At 50.1% G+C, this 15,137-nt stretch overlaps 1 protein-coding gene across 1 annotated transcript in view; it reads left to right on the top strand.

Moving 5' to 3' along the window:
- LOC102509037 (guanylate cyclase 2D-like) overlaps positions 1-15,137 on the top strand; it is a 40,208-nt gene that overhangs the window by 15,926 nt on the left and 9,145 nt on the right. The window contains 7 exon segments of the mRNA XM_006173318.2: positions 1,333-1,428; positions 1,430-1,507; positions 1,752-1,908; positions 2,209-2,358; positions 5,771-5,919; positions 9,475-9,638; positions 10,062-10,254. Coding sequence (XP_006173380.2) covers positions 1,333-1,428; positions 1,430-1,507; positions 1,752-1,908; positions 2,209-2,358; positions 5,771-5,919; positions 9,475-9,638; positions 10,062-10,254 — 987 coding nt within the window.

Raw genomic sequence — 15,137 nt, 5'->3', positions numbered from 1 at the left:
GCGATGGGAAGTTCAATGGGCATCTTGCATGTGTAGATGTTTCTTTAGAAAAAGGTCTTATATGTGGTCTAATGAGTTTAGAATTTGCTTGACTTAGACACAGGAATTCTCAGAACCTTTAATACGCTGTTCTGGTTATCTATGACTGTGTAACAACTTATCCCAAAATGTAGTGGCTTAAAAACAATAATCATTTTATAATATCTTCCAATTTTGTGGGTAGGAAATTTGTGGGGGCTCAGCCAAGCAGTTCTGCAGTTCCACTTGGCCATGGTTGGGGGGTCACTCAGTGGTTTGAAGCTTGTAAATGAGTTGTCTGAGGTTGGCCCTCAGGTCAAGTCAGGCCCACTGCCTGTTTTTGCAGATCAGAGTTGTATTGGTTTGTGTACTGTCTGTGACTGCTTTCACACTGCAATGGCAGAAGCGATTATTGGTGACAGAGACTACAAGGCCTACAAAGCCTAAAATATTTACTACCTGGACTCGGTACAGACAGGTTTGCTGACCCCCCATCCAGAGCGCCTCAGATGGCTTGCATGCTTGGTGCCTTGGCTGGGCAATTGGAAGAGCCAGCTCAGCAGGGCTTGCCATTCTACTCCATGTAGTCTCAGGGCCTAAGACCTGAACCCAAAACACACAAGATCACTTCCATCATGTTCTATTGGTCACAGTGTCACAAAATCTGCTCAGTTTCAAGAGGAGGGGTCAGAAGCTCAACCTCCTGATGGCAGGAGTATCAAAGGATTTGAGGCCATTCTTACCTCATCACATATGCTAATATGCATGGGAATCTCTACCGTGGGGAGAGTATTCAGGTTTCTCCCACTTAGCTGACTCCTGAACTGGTTTTGTGAGGAAAGCCACACCAGGCAAGGGTTCCATCTTTGGGTTCAAGCTCTCTGGCCTGCCTGGCTGCTTTATACCTGTGCCTGATCCCTTCTGCTCCTCTCCTCATCAATCTCTGAGTCTTGGGTGAGAGAATTTACACAGTTTTCAGGTCCGTGGTGTCACTTAGATTGAGAATAGGCCTCGATCCCTATCCTGTGAAGTTGGCTATGGCTCATTCACTTATTCATTCATGATGCTTCCACTCATTCATCTCACTGTTTCATCCATCCATCCACTCATCTATTCACCCATCTATCCATTTATCCATCATCCATCTATCCAGTCCATCCACCCATCATTCATCCATCCACTTATCATATCCATCCAACATTTCTGATGCCTTTCTGTGTTCTGCCCTGTGCTGGGTGCTAAGTACTGGGGGCCAGACGTGGATTGTACCTGGTCCAGCCCTTGAGGCTGCTAAGGTGTCCATTGCCCCAGCAGATGCGGGAGCTGCAGCACGAGATCGCCAGCTTCCTGGGCTTCTTCGTGGCCCCTGGGGTCAGTGCTCTGGTGTTGGAGCACTGTGCCCGGGGCAGCCGTGGAAGACCTGCTGTGGAATGAGACTCTGCGGCTGGACTGGACCTTCAAGGCCTCCCTGCTGCTGGATTTGATCTGTGTGAGAACCCTCACCGGGCCAGGAGCCATTGGTGGGGCGGGCAATGGAGAGGGCAGGGAGACAAGAGATGCTCAGACTGCCCAGGCCTGGGCTCTTTTCACTTTGTCTAACAGAAAAATCTAAACAGTGCAGCAAAGGGTGAGAGGAGGCAGGAAGTTTTCCTAAGGACTGTGGGAATGCTGAGAGAAGCAGGGGTCCCTTTCACTCACCACAGACCTAAGGGGCCCCTGTTATTCCACTCCAGGGGGTGTGGTATCTGCACCACCGGCATTTCCCTCATGGCTGCCTCAAGCCCTGAAACTGTGTGCTGGATGGACGCTTTGTGCTAAAGGTCACTGACTACGGTTACGCCAAGCTCCGGGACACTCAGCGGGCTCCGCGCCCCCGATCAGCCCCAGAGGGTCAGCTTGGAGATGGGCAGGGAGCTGCCAGTAGGTTCTGAGGTCTCTGTTTAAATTGGGTGCTTGCGAGGCAGGGCGAGACCAGGAGATGTCACTTCCTGTGATGTGATCTTGAGTTGATCGCTTTTCTTCTCTGAGCCTCAGGACCTTTACCTGTGAATAGGGGAGAACAGAAGCACCTCCCTCCTCCGGGTCTGTGGGGGCAGGGTGATGACATCATAGGTGTGAAGTGCCCGCCCAGCCTGGCCAGCCTGGGTGGTCAGTGGGTGACGGTGGTGTGGCCCTGGCCTGTGATTGCAGAGTTGCTGTGGACGGCTCCAGAGCTGCTGCGGGGAGCTGGGGCACCCGGGCGGGGCACACTCAAAGGGGACATCTTCAGTATTGGCGTCATCCTGCAGGAGGTGCTGACTCGGGGCCCACCTTATGGCTCCTTAGGGCTCTCAGCGGAAGGTACAGCATCCTCCTCCTCCTTCCTTGGCCTGTCTCTGGCTAGAGTCCCCACATAGTGGCAGAGCTCTGTGACCATCAGGAAATTGGGGCCTGAAAATCACCACACAGATGCACATGCTTGGTTTGACCATGAGAATTAGGTTTCTTGAGCTTAAACTATGCAGCCTTCGGCTACTCTGACCAGCACCAGGGCTAAAGAAATGGGTTTCTGGGTGAAAGCCTCAGTCTATTCCTTCCTCTCTCAGTCATTGCCACGTCTGGAAGTGCTCACGCCCTAACCACCCCCACTGCCCAGCAGACTTGTGTCTATGCAGACCTCAGTTCTTCCCCTGTAACACACACTTACCACATGACCTTACACACTTCACTCACCCTCTCTGAGCCTCAGTTTTCTCATCTTTATGGTGCAGATGAAATAGAGAAATGTGTCAGACATCCAGTCCATGTGTAATGTGGCCAGTCTGCTCAGCATTTGAAGGCTTGGTTCTCTGTCTGAGTGGGGCTCCTTTAAGAGCATCTTTGTCCCTGTGTTTTGTGTGTAATCATTCACACTTTCCCCATCATCACCTGGTCTTAGACATTTTCTCTTCTGACTCCAGTGCCAGGGCCCAACTTCAGAAACATTTCCTACCCCTCTGTGTTCTCTGGAAGGGCTCCCTGGACCCTAGGCTGCTTGTCCAGTTGTCCCCTTGCTGCCTCCATCCAGTTCCAGGGACCTGTCCCACAGATACCCTGGATCTTGACCCGCAGTGCAGGCAGTGATGGAGGGGTGCCCACCACCCCTCCCACCCTGGGATGGATAATCTTTAACTCACAGGGAGGCCTGGCCCTGCTTGCTTCCTCCACCAAAACACTGCTCAGCGAATAATCAGCATGCCAGGCCCCAGATTTATGAGGTGGAAGAGTGGGAAGAGGGAGGGGCTTGGTCAGGCCATTTGTTCAGCGCTCTTCATCTGTCCCCCTGCCCCGCCCCGACACCTGCCTGCTGAGAGTGGGAGGATCAGCCAGATGGGGTCTGCAAGCCATGCCGCTGTGCAGGACCCTTCAGGACAGGGCCCCTCAGGCTTTAGGCACAGGGACCGGGCCTGGAATCCCAGGGCCGCCCCTAGATTGGGCCGTCAGTCCTGGACCTGACACTTCTTGGCTGTACTTTTCCTTGCCTCAGGGAGCAAAATGTCAAGAGCACTGCCTTTGAGGGACACTGACCTAAGCCCAGCTCCACACCAATTCACCTCATGACTCTGAGTAATTCTCTTTCAGTCTCTGAGCCTCAGTTTCCTCACTTGTAAGATGAGGATGATGACTCTTGCCTCCCAGAGTATTTGTGAGGATGCAGTGAAATGATTTAGACAAAGTGCCTGGCACATGGCGAGCACTCAGTAAATATCAGCCTGAGTGGTTTTAGGGGCGTGCTAATGGGGAATCCCAGGTTCTCTCCTGACTCTCCCACTTGGAAACAGATCCCTCTTGCTCTTAGAAATTGCATCTTTTTAAGATCCTGTGTGCGGGGAGCACTTGCGGTTTCCAAAGCATTTTCATGTGTACTATTTCACTGGACAACACTGGGGGGTGAGTATGTACACTCTTTTCAGAGATGAGTGAAGTGAGGCTCAGAGAGGGGAAGGAACTCCCCTCGGGGAAGCAGAGGCCTGGAATTTGGGCAAGCTCAGGGCTATTGCCCTAAAGTCTCCTGGAGTCATCCACCGAGCATCTTCTCTGCAGCCTCCCACCTCAGCGGCCAAAAGGGTCGACCCATCCTGGAAATGCATTGGGTGTGGACAGTGGGCCCAGCACGGGGAGGGAACATGAAACCTGGCCTGGTCTGGGCCAGGGGTTCCCAACATGCTTGCCTGGGAGGACTCCACCTTAGTGTCAAAAAATTTGGAGCCTCACATGCTACTAGTTGACTTTTCACATCCACTAACCGAGAAGATGCCCAAAGACAAAAATCTGCCCTGAAATCAGCAACACTTTGAAACGGATTTGTATTTTATTCATCACACCACCATCTGAGTCCTTTTGAAAAAGAGTTGAATGTGTGCACGCAAGATGTGTTATTGGTTCCACCTGCCCACACTCCTTTGTAAGCACATACAGCTTGCCAGACCCTTTACTCAGAGGCCCTCAAGTCTGACACCTACAGACTGGGGACCTCTGGGCAGAAAGAAAATCGTGCAGGCTGGGAGGTGGTCAGGTCTAGTTTTAGCATCTGCTTATTACCAGCCCTGTGGCTGTGGGTGACCTACTTCACCTCCAGAAACCTCAGTCTCCCTGTCTGCAAAATGGGTCAAGGACTCATGCACTATCCCCAACAAGGAGGTCAGCAAGAGGAGATGCAGAAAGAAGCTCCTTTTCACTGGCTCTGAGGGCTCCCACCTCCTCACCGCTTTGGAGGAGGATCCCAGCCCCCCTCAGAGATTAACCTGCTCTACCTCTAACAGCCCTGTGAGTTGTGCACTATTATTTTGCCTTTTTGATAGGTGAGGAAACTGAGGCTCTGAGGGGTGGCACAACTTGTAGAGAATGTAAACGGGTAATCTTGAAGTCCCCTCCTGTGCTGCTGAGAGCCTGTGCTAGGTACCCAGCCCCTCCTCCCGGCGCGCCCGTGAATCAGCTCCCCCACAAGGCTCCCCTACAGCTCCTGAGAACAGGGGGTTATTTCTATCAGTTGTTAGGTGGGGAAACTGAGGCCATGGAGTGACGGCAAGTGGCAGAGACAGAGCTGGAAGCCTGATCTATCTGATCTCTACTTAGTCTGTGTCCTTATCATGTGGAGCGGGGACAAAGGATGCATGTCAGGGGTTGTCAGGGGTTGTCCGGGGCAAACAGTCACCGCGATGGTGACAATAATAAGCAAAGTGTTGCTTCACACCTGTGGAAAGTTGGCACCAGCAGGGCTGCTAGAAAGAGCCACAGTGCCCAGGTCTTAAGCACATTCGTGGGATCACTGGCAATAAAGTAGCAGCAAGTTGCGCAGGGCTCAGGGGTTGGAGAGAACCTACCAGGGGCCGGGCACCTGACATCCTCCGTCTTCTCTCAGCAGCGCTCTCAGGAAGGCGGTTTTTTAAGCTCATTTCACAGATGCGGAGACAGAGACTCTGAGGTCACTGTCTTGTCCACCATCTCATAGAGAGGTGGTGGTGGATCCAGAATTGGAGCCCTGCTCTCCTGGCTCCCAGGTGGAGACCCTTTCCTCAGCCATGCTTGGGGTGGACTCAGGAAAGCAGCAATGCTGGGTCTGCTGGCCAGCACGCCCTGGGGCACAGAGCTAGGGGCCATGGAACACCCACAGGCCTGAGCTCCACACCCCCACAGGCCCACCCTGCCCTCCCTCCCCGCATGCCAGTGCAGCCCCCTGCCACCAGCCCTCCTGGGGACCTCAGCCCCACTGCCCACTGGGTGCTTGTTGCAGAAATCATCAGGAAGCTGGTGTCTCCCCCTCCCCTGTGCTGGCCACTGGTGTCTCCTGACCACGGGCCGCCTGAGTGCATCCAGCTGATGGAGCAGTGCTGGGAGGAGGATCCAGAGGACAGACCCAACCTGGACCAGATCTACACCCAGGTCAGTGCCCACAGAGGAGCTGGCTGCTCACAAGAAACAGCTGATCAGTTCACTTCACTTTGCCCAGTGTGGGGTCCCACACTATCCCCAGGGCCTGGAAACCCTGAGCAGAAAGGGGGCAATGGGCCAGCATCCTCACCATTGAAGGTGGGGCCTGAGGGACACCTTCTGAGAAAAGCTCTCTCAGAACCCTGGGTTCCAGAGACATTTATGAGTGTCTTCCTGAGGGCCAATCTCTGTGCTAAGTGCCATGCTTACTACATTTAATCCTCATGCCAGCCCTCTGAGGAAGCATTGCTATGATCTGGGTTTTACAAGAGAGAAATTGAGGCAAGTTGGCTGGTGGTGACGGAGTGTGTGAGCCTGACTGAGCTGGCTAATGGCTCCCATAGGGCCAGCCCATCAAGCCTGAAGTGACATCTTCGTGCCCCCCCCATTCCTGCCCTCCACTCCCCAGCCACAGAGGAACGTTGCCAAGGAGAGTTTCAGTGAGCGAGAGGGGCGTCCAGACAGGTGATGAGGGAGTGAGATACAGGAAGGCAGGAGAAACACACTGGTGTCCTCTGAAGAGCCTTCCCACCACCCTTCTCCCCACATCTTTTCCCCACCTCAGCTCGGGCGTCGTCAGGGGGATGCAGTGTCCTACATCACAGATGGGAAATCTGGACCTCAGAGTAGATGAGCTCTCGTGGCCACTGTGAGGGTGGGTTGCAGTGTTAGGATGAGCAACCAGTTCTTAAAACACCAGCCTGAAATCTTTCCAGGGATCAGAGATTGCTGTGGCCAGTGAGGTGGGGGAGAAAGCTCTTGCCTTGAGTGAGTGGTGACTGTGGGAAAAGAGCCTCCCTAAGGCTCAGGGGCGGAAAAGGCAGAGACAGACACATGATATATTCCACATGCAGGAGTCAAAAGACTTGGGTCATGTTCAAATAGCATTGTTCTGGGAGTACCAGCCAATGCAATTAAATAAGAAAATGAATGTTGAGAAGGAAGCTGCTGTCCTCCCCACCTTATAGACATTTACTGGAGAGAAGCAGTATTAATGGAGGTCGGATATGCACATCTACACACATGCATACACACAGACGTCAAGGTGCTCAAGTTAAACAAAAATACACTCCTCCTCTTTGATCATAATTAATTTGCTTCTCTTACTGACTCCACTTTGGGAAGATACAAACCACACAGGGGAAGATTCTAGTAAGCCTCCCCGAGGAAATGCACTTCCATATTTCCTGTAAGGTTGTTGTTGAAGGTACTATTTATGACAACACGTGAATGTCCTCTTATAAAGACCTAAGAGAGGTACTTCTGTCTGTTCAGCATCAACAATAGTTACGGTTCTTTTGAGCAACTAGTTTAATGCACCCTTGTCCCATGGACTCCATGGACTGTGTAATCTGTATTTCCCTTTGTTGCTTTGTTGCAAATCTGTATTTGCTTTGTTGCTAGGAAGCTCATATCCAAAATTATGACCAATTCTAGCGTCATTTTGCATATATTCCTCCCTCCTAGGTTAACTTTTTTTCCCTCATTTTTTTTATTGAAGTATAGTCACTTTACAATGTTGTGTCAATTTCTGGTGTACAGCACAGTGATTCAGTCATACATGTACATACATATATTTGTTTTCATATCCTTTTTCATTATAGGTTACTACAAGATATTGAATATAGTTCCCTGTGCTATACAGAAGAAACTTGTTGTTTATCTATTTTATATATAGCAGTTAGTATCTGCAAATCTCAAACTCCCAATTTATCCCTTCCCACCCCTTTTCCTCCCTGGTAACCATAAGTTTGTTTTCTATGTCTGTGAGTCTGTTTCTGTTTTATAAGTAAGTTCAAATAAGTGTCTTTTTTTTTTTTTTTAAAGATTCCACATGAGTGATATCTTATGGTATTTTTCTTTCTCTTTCTGGCTACCTTCACTTAGAATTACAATTTCCACGTCCATCCATGTTGCTGCAAATGGCATTATTTTATTAATTTTTATGGCTGAATAGTGTTCCATTGTATAAATATACCACAACTTCTTTATCCAGTCATCTGTCAATGGACTTTTTGGTTGTTTCTGTGTCTTGACTATTGTAAATAGTGCTGCTATGAACATTGGGTGCACGTATCTTTTTGAATTAGAGTTCCCTCTGGATATATGCCCAGGAGTGAGATTGCTGGATCATATGGTAAGTCTATTTTTAGTTTCTTGAGGAATCTCCATACTGTTTTCCATAATGCCTGCACCAAACTACATTCTCACCAACAGAGTAGGAGGGTTCCCTTTTCTCCACAGCCTCTCCAGCATTTATTGTTTGTGGACTTTTTAACGATGGTCATTCTGACTGGTGTGAGGTGATACCTCATTGTAGTTTTGATTTGCATTTCTCTGATAATTAGTGATATTGAGCATTTTTTCATGTGCCTATTGACCATTTGTATGTCTTCATTGGAGAATTGCTTTTTTAGGTCTTCTGCCCATTTTTGGATTGGGTTGTTTGTTTTTTTGTTATTAAGTTGTATGAACTGTTTATATATCCTGGAAATTAAGCCCTCATCAGTCCCATTATTTGCAAATATTTCCTCCCATTCCATAGGTTGTCTTTTTGTTTTGCTTATGATCTCCTTTGCTGTGCAAAATCTTATAAATTTAATTAGGTCCCATTTGTTTATTTTTGCTTTATTTCTGTGCCCTGGATAGACTGCTCTAGCAGAACATTGCTGAGATTTATGTCAGATAATGTTTTGACTATGTTTTCTTCTAAGAGTTTTGTAGTGTCTTGTCGTATGTTTAAGTCTTTAAGCCATTTTGAGTTTGTTTTTGTGTATGGCGTGGGGGAGTGTTCTAACTTCATTGGTTTACATGTGGCTGTTTTCCCAACACCCCTTGCTGAAGGGACTGTCTTTTCTCCATTGTATGTTCTTGCCTCCTTTGTCAAAGATTAATTGACTGTAAGTCTGTGGGTTTATTTCTGGGCTCTCAATTATGTTCCATTGATCCATATGTCTGTTTTTGTGCTAGTACCATGCTGTAGATTAACTTTGTTTTAACCTTCACTTTCTGTTGGTCCCAATGCCCTTACATATTTATTATTTTATTTTGTAAAGAAAAATTTTGTGAAAAAGGAGAAGGGAAAAAAGGTATAGATTATATATATAAATAATTTACACATATTCCTTCTATCTATCTACCCATCTATTTATCCATCCATCAATCCATCCATCCACTTATCTTTAAGAACAAAGAATGCCTATTCCACAGTGTTTTGTGAGACCCAGTGTGTTTGTTAATGGTGATACAGTGCTGGGCATGGATTCCTTTATAAAGTCCTCTCCCTGTCTGTCCGCCTCATAGAGAACCAACCCATTTTCCTCCCAGCCATCTGTGCTTCCCCTTGTCAGAACTGCCATCCCTTGTCTATTACATATCTGCTTCCCACCAATCCAGCCCTTCCAGGCAGGCACTACGTCAGGTTCATTCCTGTGGCCCAGATTCTCAACCTGAGGGCCGAATGTGCTAACCTTCATGGATGAATTGGGCTTTTCATTCCATTTTCAGTTCAAAAGCATCAACCAAGGCAAGAAAACCAGTGTTGCTGACTCTATATTTAGGATGCTGGGGAAGTATTCCCAGAACCTGGAGGACTTGATCCAGGAGTGGACTGAGGAACTGGAGCTGGAGAGACAGAAAACTGAAAGGCTGCTCTCTCAGATGCTTCCTCCGTGAGTGGACTTGATTGTGTCTCTAGCCTCAGTGGCTCTGAGCATGGGACCTGGGACGTAGTAGGTGCTCAGTAAATCTGGGTTCCATGAGTTCGTTCAATTCATTCATTGTTTATTTGTCCAACATATTTTCATAGAGCCCTTGTATGTATTAGGCACAGTGCTAGGCATGTGAGTATTGAATTTCTGCTCCCTCACTGCCTTGGGAACAAGGAGAGGGCACAATTTCCCCCGTCTGACTTCAGAGGAAGTAATGACTGGAGACGGGCAGGTATTTGCTGGAGGGGAGTCAGCACACCAGCAGACCTGTCCCAGATCCCCTGACACTCAACCTAGGATTTTCCCCCAAATATTCCTCCCTCACTCCCAACCATGGAAAGGGGTCCTCCCACCTTGTGACTCTGGCCCTTCCCATCTCTTCAGGTCCGTGGCTGAAGCTCTGAAAATGGGGGTGACTGTGGAGCCAGAGTACTTTGACCAGGTTACCATCTACTTCAGTGACATTGTGGGTTTTACCACCATCTCCACCCTGAGTGAGCCCATCGAGGTGGTGGGCTTGCTCAACGACCTCTACACACTGTTTGATGCTGTTCTGGGCAGCCATGATGTGTACAAGGTGAGAGGAGCAGGAGGCAGGCATTCCATCTCTCCTCTACTGCTGTGTTTGTGTCATACATTTACTTCTAGTCATTTATTTATGTGTTTTTATCAGTAAGCTATTGCTGTGTAACAAATAAGCCTGAAACCCAGTGGTGTAAAACAATAAGCATGTATTATTGCTCACAAGCCTGTCCAGCTGGAAAGTTCTCTGGACTCAGTGGGGCTTACTCATACATCTGCGGTCAGTTGTGGGTAAGAGGAAGCTCTGCTAATGGCTGGGCTCTCTCACACCTCTGGAACCTTGGCCTGAGACAACTCAGTTCTGGTCTACATGGTATCTCACTGCCCTCCCCCCTGCAGGTGAGTTGGTATTGTTTACGTGGTATGACAGAGTTCTGAGAGAGAAGGCAGAAGGGCAGAAGCCTCTTGGGGTCTAAGCTGGGATCAGGCACATTGCTATTTCCAACATATTCTATTAGTGAAAGCAAGTCTAAAGGCCAGCCCAGATTCAAGAGGTGGGGAAATAAACTCCACCTGTGCCAGGCAAGGGCAACAGATGAGTCAGTTCCTGTTCCTGCCCTCAGGGAGCTCTCAGTGCTGCAGATAAAAGATGAAGACAACCCACTGGGAAAGTGGTCATCAGGAAGGCAAAGGAGGCTGAGATGGACCCCAGTCCAGCTAGGATTAGATGTGTAAAGAGCAAGGAAGGCTTCCTGGACGAGGTGTTGACTTCCTAGCATTGTCCATTTTGGGTGTGGTTGCTCTGGACAAGCAATGGGAGAATAATGTGTTAAAGCTTGAGGCTTGAGAGAGTGGGCCTAGTGAATGTGAGGGATGCTGAGTGGGTTGTGATAGCTGGTTGTGAAGCGGGCCAGCAGTGGGAGAGGGTGGTGGGTGGGAGTTGCTGGAGTGGGCAGCAAGAGTCTTGGCAGGGCTGTCAAGATCCTCCATGTCTAGTCCCTGTGTACCTCTCCATCCTGGGATGGGAGTCCCACCCTAGCCACCAGCTTCTATGTAGTTTGGGGGAAATGGCTCCCTCTCTCTGCACCTCAGTTTCCTTATCTATAACAGAAATAATGACTCGAGGGTTCCAGGGGGTTCATAGGTGATGGGTGGATCCTCTCCCCCTGGCAGAAGTGTTCTGCAAACTGTGAGCCTGTGAAATAGCCTCCTGCCCTCTACGCCTGCTGTGGGGACCTTTCCCCCACCCCTTTCCCTATTCTGATCCAGTTGCTGGGGGTCCTGGGTCAACCTCAGCACGGGGAAGAGGTGGGGAGGGACCTCCCAGGAAACAGCTGTACTCTGGCTCCCCTGGCCTTAGCCTCTGTTTGTCACCCATCAGGCCCTTCCCACCACAGCCCTCCAGGGAGGCCAGGGCTGGGGAGGGCCAGGCCCTGGGCTGAAGCCAGGATGGAAAGGATGCAGGGGCAGGAAGTTTCAGAGGAGAGAACTAACTCTTCGAGGTGCCAGGCAGTCTGCTGATAGCATGACATGCAGTATCCCAACAACAGTAATCACCAGTACTTACTGAGTGCTTACTGTATACCAGACACTAGTCTAGATGCCTTATACGTATTAATGCATTTGATCATTATAACAATCTGCAAGGTAGGTAAGGGTACCCTTCATTTATAGGTGAGGAAACAGGTGGTTAAGTGGCTTATCTAATTACATAGTCCCAGCAGGATGTGAAGCTGAGATTTGAACTTGGGCCTTCTGGTCCCCAAACCCCATTTCATCGGGGATCACCATTCCCCAGGACACAGACATTATCAAAATAAAGCCACAGGTTCATAGAGGCTCATCAGGCCCTTCAGGAGCTGGCCCCACTGCGTCTCCGGCCACTCCACCTCTGCAGTCCTCATAGAGGACCCACATGGGCTTTGCTAGCCACGAGGCCTTTGCACATGCTGCTCCCTCCTCCTGGAACCCTGCTCTCCCTCCTCTTCTGCTGGTCACCCTTCTGGTCTTGGGTTAGCTTCCTTGCCCTCCCAGACATGGTTAGAAGCTCCTGTGTGATACTCTCATAACTACCCCTGGACCACACAGCCACACTTGATGATTCCAACCTAAACCACTCTGTCCCTAATGCCTGACAATGTCCAACATGTGGTAGGTAGGAAATATATGTTGACTGAATGAGTTCAGTGTGGTCCAGAGAGGAAAGTGACTTGCCCCAGGTCACACAGCTGGTAGACAGAGCCAGGACAGGAACCTGGTATGTTCACCATCACCACCCGGCTCCATCCGCTGCCCAGCGCTGACCCACAGAGACCTGAGCTACCAGCATTCCAAGCACACAGCTTCTCTCCCATTCCCTGTTCAGAACCCCATGTTCCTACCCCAGCCTGTGGTCTGAGGCATTGTCTGTCATGCTGGCTGAGTTTCCCTTTTGCCTCCAGAGCCACCGTGGGCCCCAGGAAAAGATTCCTCATCTCGTCTTGCTGAGCCCTGCAGCTTTGATGTGCCCTGAGTCACCCCTGGCCTTGTCTCTTCCTCCCCTGCTAATCTTCCCTCACACATGTGTCCCGCCCAGCTCTGAATCACGCTTTCTGATCTCCTCTGAACTCTGGCCAAGAGGTCTGCATCTTTCTGGCAGAGTGAAATGAAATAAAGCAAGGCCCGCACACCCGTCCAGATGTGGGGAAGCGGGAGGCCAGGTCCTCTATGTGTGCAAGCGCATCTCTCATCACTCACGCCCACCGCCTCGGTTTCCCCTCCGTCCCAGCAGGATCTGGTTACTGCTCTTTAATCTGGTCTGGGCTGGGAGGCAGCCAGGCAGTCATTTCCTGGTTCCACAGGGGTCTGTGATTCCCTCCCAGCACGCGCTGAGTGAGCACTTTTACAGACAGAACTCAGGGGCAGGGCCCCTGTGGGCTGCAGGGGAGGAGAGAACTTACTCCAGCACTTGGCCTGGAGGGTGAGCCTGGCCCCAGTCACATTGCTGAGTCACTCTGGGCACATCACTTCACCTCTCTGAGCCTCAAGCTCCCCTTTGTAAAGCAGAGGTGAAAGTGCCTATGGTTTAGGGTTGTTCTGCAGATTCAGCAACGTGAGAGGTGCTGTCATTCTTTCCAACGTGGTGATGAGAGCCAAGGCCTCTCTTGAGAGCACAGAATGGGGGGAGGGAATTGAGGGGAGTGGCCACCATCACCAGTTAAGTGTCTTAAGAGGACTGGCTGGGCCTAGGGATTGTCACAGACTATCTCATTTAACCTTTGCAATTCCCCTCAAAGAGATGGATCATTATCACTACAGTACAGATGAGGATACAGGCTCAGAGAGGTAGGTGACTTGCTCAAGGCCACACAGCAAGCCAGTGGTGGAATTAGAATTCTCATCTGTGTTTGTTAGCATGGAAACCTTTGCTCCCACTTCTCCCATCTGCAAAAGGACCACGCCTGTGTACAAGGGGCCGCAGCCCTCACTTGCAGCTAAGTTCCCCCTATGACAGGAGCCTTTGACTGATCATCTTTGTGAGTTTGAGCTGCCAGGGAGCAGGGCCTGTGCTTGGCCATCTTTCTGTGGCTGGGGTGGTAGGGTGATTATTAATTACACCAAACTGTCCCTTCCAGCTCAGGTGGCAGACAGGTGGAGGGCCACATGTCAGCTTAGCAGCTTGGAGAGTATGATCTGGATGTGTGGCCACTGTGGGGCTTTCTCCTGCTCCTCCTCCACAGTCTGGACCCTGGGTCACCCATCTGAGGCAGCGCTGGGTCCCCAGAGCCGGTGTATTGTTCCTGAATTGCAGCTGCACACCTGGCAGGCTGGAAGTGAGGCCGGCGAGCAGTTCACTTCCCAGGCTGCCTCTGAGAGGCAAGGCCTGGCCCAGACGCGCGTGCTGACCACGTGCAGGACAGGAACAGAGGGAAACCTCACACAGCAGGCACATTCTTCCTCAAAGAGAGAGAGAGAGAATGGGCCCCAGCCATGTGCATCACGAGGCAGCATAGAGTATGGGCTCTGAAGCTGGACCGAGCAAGTTCAAATCTGTGCTGAGTGATGTTGGTGAGTGACTTAACCTCTCTGGCTCAGTTTCCGTCTGCAAAATGGCAATAGTGGTAGTACCTACATGATAGAATTCTTGTGACGATCTAACGCATTGATGTTTGTAAAGGGTTTGAAGTAGTGTCTGGCATATAATAACTGCTGTATGAGTATTTGAAGGAGCACTTAGTCCTTCTTCCAATCTTGCCAATCAGATAATGCATTCATCCTCCTGTGGGGAAGAAGGGAAGAGGGAAAGAGGGAAAGCCAGGGTTTGTTCGTATTTTCTTCTCCTGGGGAGAGGTCTCTCTCCTCTGTGGAAATGTACAGATTGCGGGACAGCCTTGCCCCCGACCCCGCCACATTCATGCCAGTCCACATGTAAGTGCTGACAACAACAGATGATGGGGAGAGAGATGGAGGTCACAGCCCTGAGGAAGGAAGCGTCTTTTTTCCAGCGGGTGACTGGGGAGACTTTATGGGCTGGATGAAATGTGAACTGGGCTGATGGAGGGCTAGGATCTTCACAGACAGGGACTCAGGGAGAGCATTTCAGGCAGATGGAGCAGGCGATCAAGGGCTGGAGGCGAGTGAGTGCTGAGTGTCTCTGCAGAGAGCAGAAAGGTCCCCATTCGGCTGAAGCATGGGGAACTGGTAACAACTGTTAAGAATAAATCAGCAAATTCTGCAAATCATGGGAATCCCTGATTGGATCCATGGGGAATGAATTTTAAGCCATTTGCCATAAGAAGTAAATTTAAGTATTTGAGCAATATGTAGCATAATTAGGGCAGATCATTTCCCAGTATTGGGGCCAAGATAGCCTGGGTGAGAGAGAGGCCTGGGGAGACAGGGAGTAGGGCACAGTCCACAGCTAAAGGTGTGTGAGAGTTATTGAATTAGAGTGCCCCC

The sequence above is a fragment of the Camelus ferus genome, chromosome 10 (assembly GCF_009834535.1).
Source record: "Camelus ferus isolate YT-003-E chromosome 10, BCGSAC_Cfer_1.0, whole genome shotgun sequence".
NCBI lineage: Eukaryota > Metazoa > Chordata > Mammalia > Artiodactyla > Camelidae > Camelus > Camelus ferus.
This window is presented reverse-complemented; position numbering and strand designations above follow the sequence as displayed.